The sequence below is a fragment of the Alligator sinensis genome, unplaced genomic scaffold (genome assembly GCF_000455745.1).
Source record: "Alligator sinensis unplaced genomic scaffold, ASM45574v1 scaffold517_1, whole genome shotgun sequence".
NCBI lineage: Eukaryota > Metazoa > Chordata > Crocodylia > Alligatoridae > Alligator > Alligator sinensis.
This window is the reverse complement of record NW_005842236.1, coordinates 115,483-132,460: the sequence shown is the minus strand read 5'-3', so window position 1 is coordinate 132,460 and position 16,978 is coordinate 115,483. Positions and strand designations below refer to the sequence as shown.

The 16,978-nt window shown below is 43.5% G+C and overlaps 1 protein-coding gene across 1 annotated transcript in view; it reads right to left on the bottom strand.

Annotated features, from left to right (window-relative positions):
* KRAS (KRAS proto-oncogene, GTPase) overlaps positions 1 to 16,978 on the bottom strand; it is an 89,375-nt gene that overhangs the window by 26,889 nt on the left and 45,508 nt on the right. The window contains exon 2 of the mRNA XM_025208539.1: positions 11,043 to 11,164. Coding sequence (XP_025064324.1) covers positions 11,043 to 11,153 — 111 coding nt within the window. The 5' untranslated portion in view covers positions 11,154 to 11,164. The remainder of the gene's footprint in view (positions 1 to 11,042; positions 11,165 to 16,978) is intronic.

Genomic DNA, 16,978 nt, shown 5'->3' with positions numbered 1-16,978 from the left:
GGGGGGGGGGGGGGGGGCAGGGGTGTTGATTTGCCCCCACCACACCCCTTTCCACCACACCAGACTTACTGATGGCAGCTATATTGAATCGGTATTGGCCAAAATGCCTCCTTAAATATCAACTATCGGTATCAGCACCCAAAATCTCTATTGGTGCACCCCTAACATATATACACACGCACACAACTATATGTGTGCGCGCCACCATAATGGCAGGGACACAGGGGACAGAGCCCTGCTCCCTGGAGGCAGTGGAAACAGAACGGCTAGCAACAATGGAGAGGGGGGGAGATGGGGGGGCAAGGCCACTGGAGCTGGCCTCACTTACCCACCTCCCACTTGCTCCTTGGAGATGGTGGCAGTGGCAGTGCAGTGAACAGAGTCGGGACGCAGGGGGGGGGGGCCAAGGCTACCAGCGCTGGCCTTGGCCGACCCCTCCCCACTTCTGTCACCACTGCCTGCAGGGCTGATGTGGCAGTGGTGGGGGGAGGAGCAGGTGCGCTGCAGCAGCAGCAGTGGGGGAAGGGGAGGACTGGGACAACATAGGAGGGGAGGAAGAGTGAGCCCAAAGGCCTCTTCCCCACCTCAGGCCTGGGCCCTTTCCTCCCCCACCACCTCCAAGCCCACTCCTCCCATTCCCCCGCCGCCACCATCGTGTGTACACACACATACACACATGCAATTATGCACATTTTATTTATTTTTCAAATCTTTATTTATTTCTTCTTTATATTCTAATATTATAAAACCTGTTTATCCATCCATAATGCTTTATTCACACTCTGATTGGCTGACGGAAACAGCCAATCAGAGTGCTCCAAGTGCAGTCTCGCGCCACAATGACAGCAAAGCAGCACCGAGGACCTGACAGAGGGTGGGGGAGCAGAGGCCAGTGCCACTAGCCTCGGCTCCCCCATCCCACTCCCTGCAAGCGGCACCTAGGACTGCACCTCAACAAAAGCCAGCTGGGATGGGGTGAGGCGGCACAGTGGGGGAAAGCAGCCTGGTCCTGAACCAGTGAGGGTGAGCGGGCCTGGCCTCAAACTGGGGTGCTGGCATCACAGCGCTGGCCTCGCTCCCCCTGCCAACAGATGCAAAGTAAAAAAAACACAAGCACTTTACAAGCTGAAGATCCCAGACCTGGACTCCGGGAACAGAGTGAGGGAGCCAGGTCAGCAGTGCTGGCCTTGCCCCCTCCCCCTCACTGCTGCATCCAAGGGGTGACCACAGACCCCACCTCTCACAGCTTGGCCATTAATTAGTGCTGGGACCACCTCAGAAAAAAACAACAGACCCTCCACAGGGTGCGGGGTTGGATGAGGAGGGAGGGGACCATAGGGGAGGGACCCCTGCCAGGCCCCATCCCCTGCCTGCTCTCCCAACCCCCGGGAGCCCCCCCCAACTGCTCTCCCAGCCCCATCAATGGCTGCCCCACCCAGCCCCAGCATTCCGGGGGGTTTTTTGTTTTTAAAGGAGCCCCACGCTCACCGGCTCCTACTAGGCAGGGGGCAATCCCCACTGCCCCCCACTGCCCCATGCTGCATGGGGGACTCTGCCACGAGCCTACAGAAGCCCCGACTGCCACTACAGCAGCCAGTGAGTATGGGGCTTTTTTTTTTTTTTTTAAATGAGATGCTAGGGCAGGGTGGGGCAGTCATTGACAGGGCTGGGAGAGTGGGCGGATGATAGGGCCTGTTTGATTCAGAGATTCGGCCGAATCGACAAATCAGATTTGGCCAGATCAATTCAGGACAGTGATTCAAATCACTGAATCAAGTCACTGTCCCCCGAATCGGCCGAATCCAAATCCGAAGCGAATACTAGCTGCTTCGCACAAGCCTGTTATGCTTTGCCATTAAGTAGTGCTGGGGCCACCTCAGAAAAATTAGCAGGTCCTCCATGGTAACTGCCGCCACCTCAGGCCCTCACAGCGCAGCGTGCCTGCTACAACAGCCTCCGGTGCAGCAACTCCCTCCGCAGCACCACACAAAATAAATCAATTAGGCTTTAAAATTATTTAGTGCTGAGGCCAGTTAAGAAGAAGGACCAGCCCTTCCATGTTACCGGCTGCCTCCTTAAGCCATTCGTACAGTGACTCCCTCCACCCTTTTTCTACACCTGAGAAATAAATCAGTTGTGAATAGTAATTTATTAGCAGCGGGACCATCTGAGGAAAAGCAGGAGCCAAGTTCCCAGCTATTGTGACAATACCGTGATAGAACAATTGAATGCCCAACACCTTCCAAGAAGTTGTCACAAACTCTGCCAGTGCTTTACTATGGGATGCAAATGTCATGCTGAGAGAAAATGGTGTCACAATAAAGAGCGTTAACAACATTGGAGACAAAGCCACACTGTAGAACAATATGCTGAACAACGACAATTAGATGCAAATAGAAAAAGATGTTCACGTGACAATAAATCTGAGGACCACGCTACACGAAGAAAGCGATGGGACTTGCAACAACATCACGAGAGCCTGTAGATGACAGGCTACTGCGCAAAGACTATTAGATGCACAACGCCATCAAGAACGCCGTGCTACTGCATCACAAGAGGAGGCTATTAAATGAATACCAGTAGATGCACACCATCAAAAACACTGTGCTAATGAATCACAAGAGGAGGCAGCTGTGTGCAGACAATTAGATGTGCAACACCATGAAGGAAGTCACGCAAGTGATTCTCATGAAAAAGGCATGATGCAAAGACATTTAGATGCCACATGACATCAAGGAAGCTGGGCAATTGAGTCCCAAGAACATGCTGCGGTGAGACAATAGTTGGACTCTGTTTGCTCTGCAAGAACGTGACAAAGGCAATTCCTAATAAGAGACTGTCATTTCTTAAGAGAGTCGGAAGTAGAAAGGCATTACTGCAGTAAAATGGATGTTGTTTGCCAGTTGTGTCATTCTTTAAACTTCACAGCTAAGCAGCCATCAGATGGTAAGTTTAAAAATTGCTGTCACAAAGAAAATGCAAGGTTGCCTTACTGCCACAAATTTCCTCCATTACTTAAAGAGATCATAAGCAACTCGCAGCATTATGTTTTATGAGAACTTCCAGACCAACATTAGGTAATTTAATAGTTCTTTAAGCTTTGCATCTTTGGGAGCAAAAAAAATCACACCTGTTCCTGGACAGGGCCCATATTGCTTTCGTATCTATGGACAATTCTATCACCCAAACACCTCATTTACGGCCTAAAGGAGAAGATGCAAGATCCTATGGCCAACTTTATATTTTGGACCCCAGAGAAGCACTTGAAGAATGGTTAAATCATCCCCCAAAATCACCTATGCAATCCTGCTTTAATGTAGGACCTGGACACTTTAATAAGAAACATCAATCCATTTTCAACTGTTACAAAATGTTAGCTGAAGTTGTAAGAGAAGAAGAGCAAATCAGCTGAGGAAAGTCATTCAATTGCAAATAATAGTATGGTGTTCTGTTGTGACAGAGAATCTGACAGAAGATATAATTTACCAAACAACGATGAAATTGCCATGATTTTCTGAAATGATGACAAAGAACTGCCTTTCCATAGGGATATAACAATTTACTCAAGATCTCAAGGCTTTGAAAATATAAGTATTTTGAATGCCAACTTAGATCCCATGACATATGTTGTCCATAGAGTGAACCAGGTTGGCATCCAGCTTTAAAACTTCCTGGATATGAGACTTCAACATCAAAAGAAGTTTCCATGGTACAATTCAAAGTTGCTCAAACAGCAGTTCATCGAAATGAATTTAATTCAATGTTACATGGAGGAAAATTAACTCTACAGTGGATTGTAGATTCACATTTACAAGTTGAGGCAAACAATTTAAATTATCTTAGGCAACAGCAAGAAAAACTTAGTGGTCTTATGGACTTCTTAACAGAAACTGCTGAAACCTCTGGAATGCAATTATGAAAAACTGTCATTTTACCATCATAATTCTAAGGAGGACCAAGAAATATGCGAGAATAATATCATGACGCCATGGCAACAGTGAGCAAATACGGTCACCCAGATCACATTCACTGCAAATCCAAAATGGCCTGCTATTCAAGAAAATTTGTTTCCTGGACAAAATCCCTCAGGCAGACCAGACTTAGTAGCGAGAGTATTCAAAATGAAGCTGGCATCTTTACTGAAGAAAAAAACAACGATTTGGTCCAGTTATCACCCATGTATACACAATTGAGTTTCAAAAATAAGGACTCCCACATGCACACATGCCATTTATACTGGAGAACAAGCTTGACACACAAGCAGCCATTGATTGTATAGTTAGTGCTGAAATTCCTGCTCCAGATACAGACCCAATTTTATATTGCATAGTAAAAAAAAATACACGATACATAGACCATGTGGTACTTTCAACAGTAATTCACCATGCATGGGTGAGGAAAATCGTACCAAAAATTTTCCAAAGCCATTTCAACAAGAAACAGTAGCTGATGTCAATAGATATCCTTTATATAAAACAGGGGTGGGCAAAATGCAGCCCACCAGGCCATTCTATCCAGCCCGCAGGGCGCCTAAAAAATTTAGAAAAATCAATACTTATCTGCCCCTGGCTGCCTGTCACGCAGCCCTTGATGGCTTGCCAAAACTCAGTAAGTGGCCCTCTGCCCGAAATAACTGCCTACCCCTGATATAAAAGAAGTCAAACATGTACCATCCAAGTAGGCAAACACACAGTAGACAGTCGTTATGTCGTTCCATACAATATCTTTTGTTAAAATATAACACCTCATATCAATGCTGAAGTTTGCACATCGATTAAATCCATCAAGTATATCTTTAAATATGTTGACAAAGAATATGACTGTGCAAACATTAAAATAGTAACCAATCAATGACTGCAACATGACAAGATACCTTGATGCAAGGCCAATTACCTTAATGCAAGGTACGTGACACCACCAGAGGCTATATGGAGACTGCTGGAAAACTGAATGCATGATAGATCTCATGGAATCATTAGATTAGCAGTTCATTTGCCACTCCAACAGTCAGTGTATTTTCAAACCAGGGCATGAACATGAGGCCATGGATCACATAGGCATTTCAAAAAACAACTTTAAACACTTGGTTTTTTATTAAATCACAATTGCCCTGAAGCACAACGAATTTATACTGCGAAATTCCATACCATTACATATTTCAGGAAAGATGTTTAGCAAAGATGACAAAGAGGTGGAGATAATATTCTCCCTAGGATGTATTCAATAAGTCCAAATGATATAGAAAGATTCTGTTTAAGAGTTCTACTACTGTATGTCCATGGAGCAACCAGTTCTGAAGAATTACAGACTGTTAACAAAGTCCTCTGTGATACATTTCAAGAAGCAGCAAAAAGACATAATTTGATGGCCAATGATGAAGAATGGAGCCACTGCCTGGAGGACGCAGCTGGAATTCAAGTGCCCAGACAATTGAGGCACACTTTTGCATTCATCTGCATATTTTGTAAGCTATCTAATGCATTTCAGCTCTTGGAACAATGTCAGAATGACATGACAGAGGACTATAGGAGACATCACAATGATAACACTACAGTACAGAAGACATTGCTAGATATCCAAGAATTGTTGATGGTCCATGGACTATATAGTAGCTCTTTTGGTCTCCCTGATCCAGGCATCATAGTTGAACAAAGTAATGACATCCTTTACGACATTGCCAAAGAATTTGCAGAGGGAGAACAATGAATTAGAAACCTCCATGCACAACAGAAATATGCCTTCCATCAAATTCTTACTGCTATAAATGGAGACGGTTCAAATCACTGCTTTTATTTGGATGGACCTGGAGAATCCGGGAAATCTTACTTATAACACTTTAATGTGTAGAGGAATTGGACCAATTGTTCTCCCTTTTGCAACAACATGAATAGCTGCTCTTCTTTTAAAAGGAGGAAGAACAATACACACACCAGCTTCAAATTACCCATCCCAATACTTGAATCATCTACTTCACGTATGAGTCTACAGTCACCTGAAGCTGCCACAATGAAAAAAGGCCACACTAATTATAATTGACAAGGCCACTGTGATGCACACTCATGAACTTAGATGCATTGATTTATTAGTCAAAGAAATAATGCAAAATGAAATGCCATTTGGAGGAAAACTGCTTTTGTTAGGCAGAGACTTCAGACAAACATTACCAGTCATAGTACGATCTACAAGAACAGAGACGACTAAGGAACGCATAAAAAGTCGTCATCTGTGGTCGAATTTCACCAAAATCAAATTAATCACAAAATATGCTCACTGAAGGACAACATCAATTCAATGACAGGACTCTCAAAGGTGGTGAAGGAACTATGTCAAATGATTATAGGTTGCCATCAGATCTAACTGAAATACCAGAAACCTTTACTGAAATGGAGTCCATTATCACAGCAGTTTATGGGAACCACACTGAAGTAGAAGACTTGGAGTCCCTTGCAAAGAAAATTATTGTAACTCTCAAAAATAAATACACCATGGAATTGAATACTAAAATTATAACTTTGCTGCCTGGTGAAATGAAAGTACTGCAGCTTCTCTGATCACAGATGACTCTGAAAATCAAACTACTTATCCCACTGAATTTTTAAATGTGCAAACACCATCAGGAATCCCACCACATGACTTGCACCTGAAAATTGGTGCTATTGTTATGTTACTCAGAAATATGACCAAAAATGTGACTACGCAATGGAACTTGACTGATAAAAAGAGGATTACACCACAATTTCATACATGCTGAAATAATTACAGGTACTATTGTAGGATAACATGTCAATCAATCCCTCGGATTCATTTGGCTCCATCGGGCACAAAACTACCTTTCATTCTGAAAAGGAGACAATCCCCGCTGCCCCACTACCAAGTCCAGAAAGGGGATATGAGGTAGAAATGAAACAAGGACAGAAGGATCTGGGAGATAATTTAAGGTGTGGAATTTCTCTCTCCTTGTCCCAAACACACACTTCTATTTGGGACAGAAGAAATAAATGCCCTATAGACAAAAGTAAAATTGAAGAGGTGATGCCCAACTTGAAATTGCATGCCTCACTGTACAAAGAGACTCTCAGAACATTGTTTTAAAACTCTGGCTACTGAAAGTGCCCAGATACAATGAGGACTGACACACTAGATGGATCCAAGATGATAATTCCCAAAATAATGAAGTATACATTTCCAAAAAGTGTACAGAGTTTTTAAAAGTGAATTTAGCCTGCACTGTACGAGAGAGACAACAGATTACAGACACAAGAAATCTACTTCTTCTGTGACTTCTAGAAGAAAGTTTCATTCTTACTCTGTTGAAGTTGCTCAACTGCTCCAAAACACCTGTTGGACCAGACATTGCCCACAGGCTCCCCTTCAAACAGGGTACGCTCAAACATCAAAGGAAGACTGGGCTGTGCAGAGTCTCAGAGGAAGACTGAAATTGAGAAATCTGAACAGCCTCACTGAGAATTAGAAAAAAAACAACAAAAAAAACCCCCACATACAATGAATGGGTAGTGGGCTTGGCACAAAAATACATTAATATAGTAAGAAAGGAAAACCAAGAGCTGAGGAAAGCAGTCCAAAAATTAAAAAAAACAACAAAAAACTTGAAAACCTCGCTTGTATGTCTTGAAGCATTCTTATGTCCGTCTACATTTCTTTTCTGAATAAAAGAAAACCTGTTTGTTTACTCATTTACAGCAAAAAGTTTTATTTTCAGGCACTATTTATTGAACCTGGTCTTATAAGCCTTATAACGTGCCAAAAAGTCAACATGAGTTACGATAATATGAAACACCTTCAGCATCTGTTAACTAATAGCAGTGATACAGCTAAAACTGTCCATCTTATTTGGGCAGTTATTAAATATGTATATCTGTCAGCAATGTCTAAATATACCCACTAGTTTCTTCACATTTATGCACATACACAATGTACAAACTATGATAATATAAAAAAAAAATTCATGGAACTTCTAAACTTGCCCACATCCCTGTTCCTAGATCTAGTAGATTTTTGTAAATCCCATTCTAAACTTCTAAGTTTTGGTTCAGGATTTAAGGAAAAGCCAGCAAGGAGGGCTTTACCTGAAAATGATTTTAAATAGAATACATAATTGACATTTAAGAATATGTCAAAATGAAGGTACCACAACTCAAGGTTTCAATAAGATTAATATTTGACCAGCAGAGGGCACTAACCTAACTCCCTCAATACATTAGACGAGATTTATAAGGGTTAGTTTATACACTGACTTGCACAGATTTACTTAACTGTGTTCCTTAGGCTGTTTTAATTATTTAGATGCAAGTTACCACATGGACACTCATTTCAAAATAAAAAGCAGAAGACTAACAGACAAACTGGTTAAAATGAGCCAGTTTTATTCAGATGTAAGTGTTCACACAGAAACTTCCACAGATTTTACTAAGGCAAGCAGTTTTAGGAAACAGATTTAGTTGAGTTACAAGTCACGAGCGGAAATACACCAATTGGGCCTGGGGGGACCCAAGAGCTTCCACACGGACCACAAAACACTGTTATTAAATATGTTACTGAAAATACGTACAGGGATAAATAGTAAACTTTGATAAGCAGTGAACACTTCCCTCTCCCCTTCTTGGTGATGATTGCGACAACTCCTTTAGTCATATTAATACTTTCAAAGGTCTGAGTATTTACACAATTATGAAACTTGCTAAGTATAAAGCAACATTTAACTTTTTCTCCCCAAATTTTAAAACTGATCACTTCTCCTTGAATGACAAGGGAATTTTCTAATTAAATGATGCCTTGCCTACAAGCTTGGATACGCTTTTAGTGTTGTAAGCATGCATGGTGCTTTGGTACACATATAAAAGGTACAGTCGCTGTTCTGAAGGTCCTACAATCTAACATGTTATTTTATAGATATTAGATATAGATATTATTTTTTCCACCTGTTCAGACAGTATCCACTAAAGTAACATTTGGAAGACTACTACTAGATTAAGTAGTTTATGAAGGTAAAACACTGAAGGGGGGGTGGTCTTTAGTACAGCAATGCACAAACATTTTCCCAATTACTGGATCACAAAATAATGTTCAGGTCATCCTGTGCAGTTAGTCTGAAAGCTTTCAAGAATAAAAGCAACATTTTCTAGGAAGATTACTTCCCCTCCACCACCTGGAAAGTAGTTTCATTTTAACATTCTGAACAAATACAGTGTCCTGAGCTGGATACTACCAGTGATAGGGACCAAATAACAGCCACTGGGCTTCTCTCAGTTCTAGTAACATGTATGACATGGATATTTCATATCAGAATTGAGACAAGTCCTGGGTATCTAAGCAAAACTCTGATTTTGCACAATCATGGTAGTTAAGTCATAAGTTTCTATTATGGAGACTTGTTACTTCAGAGACAAGGTCCTTTGGCAAGAATGAGCAGTCACAAATGCCATGCTACTTCTATCCATTTCCTTTATTCTTAGCTTCACACTCTGTACATTTTTAAAGATGATACAAGAAGGGCCGCCCCTGTGTTACCAACCAGATGCTCTTCATCTATGCCCACCAAGTCTCTATTTTTTTTTTTTTAATTTACAACCCTATTACCAAGTCCTACCCTTGCACTTGCGTCTACTGCATTTTATCATGTCAAATTAGATTGGGAACTCTTTGGGGCACAGACTTTTATGCAGTTTTGCATAGAGGTATACCAATATATTGGTCCATATCGGATCGGCACTGATAAAAGGAAAATTGACATTATCAACTATTGACTTTTTTGGCTGATGTAGCTGACAACGTCACCAATAAATGCCGTGCGCATGCACACAGCCACAGCGTGCAATTGGCAGGGAATGCAGCCCAAGAGCTTAGAAAGCACAGTCTAGATGGTAAGTCTGTGGGGGAAGGGACATGGAGGGTTGCAGATCGAGGCCCCCAAAGTGAGAGACAACTGGGATGGAGCAGGCACTGCCCAGCTGGGGCAGTGCACAGGAGAGGCCTGGGCATGGGGAGGCGGAGAGGAGGACAGCTCCTCACAGCTGTGCACACCTCAGGGGAGGCATGGGGGGCAAGTGCCCCTAGATTTGTGTGTGGGACAAGGGCAAGCTGCCCGCAGTGGGCTCAGGGCTAGGGGCTGAGCTGGCTTCTTCCCTGCGAGAGGCCTGGGCTGGGGCTGTGCTTGGGGCAGAGTAGGACAGGCAGCAGTGATGCTGGGAAGAGGGACATGGTGTGGGCTACAGCCACCCCAAATTCACTGTAGCCCACCCTGTAGCCTCCCCCTTCCCCCTCTAGTGCTGCTGCTGGTCTGCCCTGCCCACCCTGAGCACAGCCCAGGCCCCCCACTGAGAAGAGGCCAACACAGCCCTTGGCTCCAAGCCTGCAGTGGGCAGCCCACCCTTATCCTGCACACAAATGCAGGGGGGCACATGCCCCCCATGCCTCTCAGCTCTGCCCCTGCCCTGCCCAGGCAGCCCCAGCCCGCCCTCTCCCCCCACAACAACAGACTCACTGGCTGGGCACTGCTCTCCATGCTGCTAGGCTGCATATCAGCTATTGGATTGGTATCGGTTGATATGGCTGTTTAATAACTGGCCATTGGTATTGGCCAAAAAAATCTTTATCGGTGCATTCCTAGTTTTGCAAAACACAATGCACACAATTTGACTCCAGGGAAGTAAACACAGCATTCCAACTATAGTGTTGTTTCTGATCCTGTGCAGGGAATTGTGTTTATCAAGTATGCTGATCCACTTGAGATTTCTGCCATCATCAGTATTTTCCCTTACAATTAAAAAGGCAGTACTGTTTTACAGAGTTATTAAAAAAAACCCAACCTAAAACAAAACAACTCTCAAATAAATATTTAATAGACTAAAATCTAGGGCCTCAAATCTAGTTTCAAGTGTATCCCACAATGTACTTGAGAGAAGAGAAGAATACTACACTGCCTATTCACAAACATCACAAAAACAGTACCAACAGGAGAGAAAAATCAATCTGCCTCTTGTATTATAAAAACATGTACATGCTGTTACAATGAAACTGTCTACCTCTATTGTAGGATCATATTCATCCACAAAATGATTCTGAATTAGCTGAATTGTCAAGGCGCTCTTGCCTACGCCACCAGCTCCAACAACGACAAGCTTATATTCTGTCATTTTTAGCAGCCCTGGTAAGGAGAAAAGAAATCAAGTGTAAGTAAAACAAAACTTTGTTTCAATTCATTGAGAATAATGCTAGTTTAATAACCATCCCTCAATTCACTTTACACTAGGTATAAAGGAAAAGAAGTTTCCCATCTCTCTTGTCCTCTCTTTCAGATGCACATCCAGAAGGGGATGTTATTTCTATTTCTCAATCAATACACATAAAGATTTAGATCAACAATACTTGCACCTATTGGTTACTGCTGAACTTAAAAACTAGTTATTAATATCATGCATTACATTCTGGTAACAGCTGGACATTTGTTCTTGCAGAGTGAAACATACAAAGTTCCCGCTCATGTTGTGATCAGCTGTTTTTAAAAAAAAGAAATGTTAAGGAATTGGGGGAGATGTTTCCCTGGATTTGAAAAAGATTTATGAATTGGATTAAGTGAGGCTGTTACTTTAAGATTTTCAGCGAGTTCACCAAAGTGAAGTGCTATAAAGAACTGCCTCCACATTTTTTTTTTTTTTTTTTTTTAGAGTTAAGCACAGGAGCTCACCTTGACACCGTTCTCTGGGCAAGCAGCAACATATCACTGCTGATTTGGGGGCTCCTATTCAGTGCAGAGGATTACAAGGCTGCTGGAAGGTAACAACATCCAGGGTCTTACCTGGACTCTCAGGAAAACCCTAAGAGGCCACTAAGAGCCAAGGAGCTGACAAGAGCCAGGGAGGGGCAGCATCTTTGTTCATCAGGTGTTTACAGGTTCAACCCTGGGGGGCCAGGGAGATGGCTTGGGGGAGGAGGGGCGGGCACACACACACACACACGTGTTAAAGAGACAGCTGGGCTAGGGGGAAGAGGGGTGTGTGAGCAAGCTGGACTGGGGGAAAGACAGGGGTGTATGGACCTGGCTTAGGTGGGGGTGAGCTGGGGAATGTGTGAGAGCTGCTGAGAGAGAGCGAGCTGGGGGAGAAGAGGTGGGGTGTGGGTGTGGACTGCCCGGCGCAGCCTGGGGGTGGGAGGTGCCCGCACAAGACGCAGCCCGCCGGTCCATGCCGGAGCAGTACCGGGCCGGGAGGGGCCGGGCGGTGCCACCTGTCCGGCCCGGCGTGGGGTGGGGCGGGGCACTGCGCGTCCCTCGGCGGCCCGGTCTGAAATGGCGGGGCCGGGGCGGGCCGGGCGAGCGCTGCCCGGGGAGGCGGAACGCCGAGCGCACGGATTGGCTCATCCATGCGCTCGGCGCTCCCCGCCTTGCCGGGGGGAGGGGCCGCCCCACTGCTTTCTCCGCCGGACACGCGCGGACGCCGCGCGGGGCCTCTCCCGACTCGCGGTTTCTTGATCCATGCCTTGCCAGGACGACGAAAAGATTAGTCTAATAAACATAATACTGAAAGAAAAAATGAAAATAATAAAGAATAAAAGATTGGTCTAATAAAAATAATAATAATGCAAGATTGATCTAATAATAATACATAAAAATAATAATAATAAAAGACATTATTATTAGACCAATCTTACTATTGTCATTTTTTAAATGGATTTATTATTAGATCAATCTTTTATTTTTTTAATTTTTATCATTTGTATTTATTATTATTTTATTAGACCAATCTTCTTATTTTTTATTTTTCTTATTTTCAGCTATTATTGTTATTAGACCAATAACAATAATAATAATAATAAAGATTGGTCCAATAATATTAATAAATAAAAAATAAGGAAAGATTGATCTAATAAAGAGATCACATTTACCCAAAGAACCTTGTCTGCCTATGTCCTTAGACTGACACCCCTGGGAGCTGAGGAGGCGTCCAGCCAGGGAGCCACAGGGCCAATGCAAGACATTCAGCTCAAAGCCACCCACCCACAGCTGCCCCAGAGCCAGGGTCAGGCATCACAGGTCATCCCTCGATGTAGGGCAGCTCACTGATGGGGCTTGAGGTGACTTAAGAGTCCAATGGACAAACCGAATGAAAGAAGCTAGGCAGACAAGTTCTTTGGGTAAATGTGCTATCTTTTATTAGACCAACTAAATAGCTGGAATAAATTGTTCTTTGCAACCATTTGGGCACCAACACTCTTCAGGCACCTGCAGAGTCTGCTAAGCTAAGCTGTCCTGAGCAGGAGTGTACTTCATCAGGTGTTACAGCATCTGGTGAAGTGAAGTCTTGCTCCTGAAAGCTTGAAAGGATACCATTTAACAACATATTTACACTTTTATTTTGAATTAATTAATCATTCAAGAAAGACTCCTGTTTTTGGCTATGGCCGTCAAGAGGGCATAGGGGCTTTTTACCTCAAAGTGGGCTGCCACTTGGTTGAGGTGGCGGCACTGTTAGTGCCAGTTGGCAAACAGTTCCTGATGTTGACATCCATTTTCTTGAGGCATGCCTTCAACCTGTCCTTGTAGCGTTGCCTGTAGCTGCCATGAGATAAGCTGGGAGTCGAGCACTCGTTTTGGGAGTCAAGAGTCAGGCATCTGTACCCAGTGTCCAGTCCAGCAAAGCTGGTGCTTGAGGATCAGCAACTCCATGCTAGTAACATTGGCTTCAAGGACACTGAGCTCATGCACACAGGCACCCCAAGCCCAACCTGTGCACAGCTGGTCGCATATGCAGGCTCCCATCATGTACTGATTCCACCAAAGCCCTGAGGAAGGGCACATGAAGCCCCAAAGTTTGTCCAACAGCTCTCCCAGATATACAGCTGGCCCAATAAAAGATGTATCACAAAAATGCCTCACGTGCATTTCCAAGACCATGACAGCCACAACAACATGCCAACCATGCCATGAAAGAGCACCCCTCTGCCCCAGGCACTTAAAGGGCTTGGTTCTTCTCTGTTTCTCAGGTTTCATTTGAGCAGCTTCAACACACAATTCCACAAAAATATATAGTAATGTAATATGTACAGTCCTTTCAGAAACTGCAGTTAGGACAGAAAAGCATGGATTGCTTGTTAGGTGGGGCATTTCCCATGAGCACAGGAAACTACACTTGATCTGAACTAAAACCCTGGGCAAAACCAAACCAGAGACCCACGCTGGGAAAGTCAGTAGCCTGAGTCTCTGATGGCCAACCTGCAGCCTATGTGCTATAAGTAGCATAGACAGCCTGTATGTGTCACAAAATCTTAAGTGAGTCCTTTCACCACTAGGCTATTGGCTGTGCAGGGATAGGAAGGGCAGAGTTTCTCCCTCCCCCTCCCTGTCTCCTGTTAAAGGGTTTGAAAAGTCTTATTTTCATTCCAATACATGGAGGATGTATTTTTTTTTCAGGTTTTGTGGAATTGGAAATCTATTTCATGCTCAGCTCTGCACATAATGCTTGGCTGCTTGTTTTAACCTATAAAGCCCTATGTGGTTTGAGTCTAGAGTACTTGAGAGCATGCTTTTCTCCCCATGCTGTCTAGCCATAGCTGAGATCAAAAAAGAGTCTTCAAAAAGAAGCTGATAGTGGTAAGGCATTCCTCTGGAGGGATCCTCAGCTTTGGAAATCATCCTCAAGCTTGACTCCAAGGCATGCTGTCTCAATTGCATTTAAAACCAATCCATTTATTTGGATTTCTGGAAAAGAACAAGGGTTGGGGATACATTCGGGGAAACATTTTGGCCTGATTTTTGTGGTCTATGGGTTTAACAACATTGCTAATTTTTTTATTTCACCTTTTGTCTTTTAATCACAAGCAGCTAGAAGCATAGGGAACTGTTTTTTGTTCATTATTTAAATATATTCAAATAAAAATAACCTGTAATTTAATTAAAATATGTTTAAAACAAGCTCAGATATTGAAATAATTAAAGGTAAGCTTTTGAAAATCTAGTGCAAATGCATCAAAGAAGATGGAATTTGATAAGTAACTTTAATTTATAAAATGTCTTCTGTTTGATTATCATTTCACTAACATGCACAGTGAAAGTTCTGGACATAGGCAAATAAAATGTATTTTCCAAAAAAGAGAAAAGAGTTTGGTGCTGTAGAACTAAACATTTCTATCCACTTGCAACACATTTATCAACACGTTCTAAGTCAATTCTATACTTAGCCTAATCATAAGATGCTAGCCCAGATGAAAAGAAGGTTTAAGGCTCACATGCAACTAAAAAATGCCCATGATAATATGGATCTGAGAAGGTTTGCACTTGGAAAATATCCTAAACATCTGGCGAAGCTATAACTACAGCTACTTACTCTGAGAGAGTATTTCCCTTTCATTTCCATTACAGTTCCAAGATTTGCTCCTTCCTAGACTCATCCAGTTTTATATTAGGCAATAAACCTCATGGCATTCTAAACTGAAGAGCATGGTAGTCTGTTCATCAGCTGGCTCAATGTCGATTACCTGGGGAAATGTTGAGACAAGTCAGATATGCACAAGGAAACCTGAATGATGTCTTGGTTGTGGAACTGAGACACTGTATTTCTCCACTGTGTTTCACAGGCACTTGCTCCCATGCACTGTGATGAATGCAGAATAAATGATGATGCAAGGCTGTGGAGAATTAGCTCACAAAAAGGGAATGAATTTAATGCAGATGAAAGACTGTACACCATGGCCTAAAAATACTGACAAGGAGACTCACATATAAAATAGCAACAAATTCCTGTAGTAGGTATGAGAAGTCAGTTTGTTGGCTACAAATGTCCAACTCGGGATCCTTAAAATTCTAGTTTATTAGGCGGATTGAAAGACTGTAATGAGTTAAATCATAAACCTTGGGGCTGATCCCCACACACACACACACATGCACACACATACACACACACAGTAGCAAGCTACAGAGTCAGGTATACCTATCCTACAAGCGCTGGAGTCTGCCGTCGATGGCCAGTCAAGGCTTCTTTCAGCGTGGTGTTATCATCCAGAAGGGGGTCACCGGCTGGTCCTTCTGGCTGGACAGGTCGGGTCAAGTTGGAGATCAAGAGGGGGCCACTGAGGGTCACTTTTCACTGCCTTTTATCTGTCCCTGGCAGACTTTGGTGACTCCCCAGTTTTCAGGTTTGCCCAATCCAGGGGTCATTGACCCTCGTGGGACTTCCCCCCCTCGGTGGCTACTGGATGGCATCTGTCAGCCCCAGGGGTTGTCCGCATGTACGTGCAGGTTTGGGAGTCCGTTGATGAATTTTGAATAGGGCTCTGGGAGTGGTCGATCTGGAGATATTCAACCCAAAAGTTGGTCCCCGGCGTTGATTAACTCAGGCCAGGGCTTCTAGCCCTTGATCAGTAACGGTTAGAGATTTCCCCGTTGTTACATTGTCTTCTATTGAATTCTTCCGTTGGTTGATCTGGAGTTTCCCAGGTGTTAATTTCTGTCTGCTACCATGTTATACATTCAATCACTGATTCACTCGCTCTTTCAGGGGCCAGCCTGATACAGAGAAGGACAGTTTGATTCCTCCCCTTGTTAACATTGTTACAATGTATAACTTACTTATGAAACTAAATACATTCAGTTGAAAGTTGAAAGGTGAGGAGTATAAAATATAAGCTACAAATGCCATGGCACACAAATAGATAAATCTTTCCCTCCCTCAATGCATGCGTCTTCACCCTTGCCACTTCCCCTTTCCAGGTATGTTCTAGACCAGTGACACCTAACCTTCTGGCCCATGAACCAGATGAATGGCATGGGGTTGGTCCAAAGACCCAGCTTTGCACCAGTCTGATCCTGCATTCTCAACCACATTAACAGGTCTCCGGGGCTCCCTGTTGGTCCAGAAATTTGGCATCAGGGAAGTGGCAAATAATACTGCCACCAGGGCCGGATTAACCCTTTAGTGGGCCCTGGGCAAAGAAACTTGCGGGCCCTGTGTCATTCAAGACCCCCCCC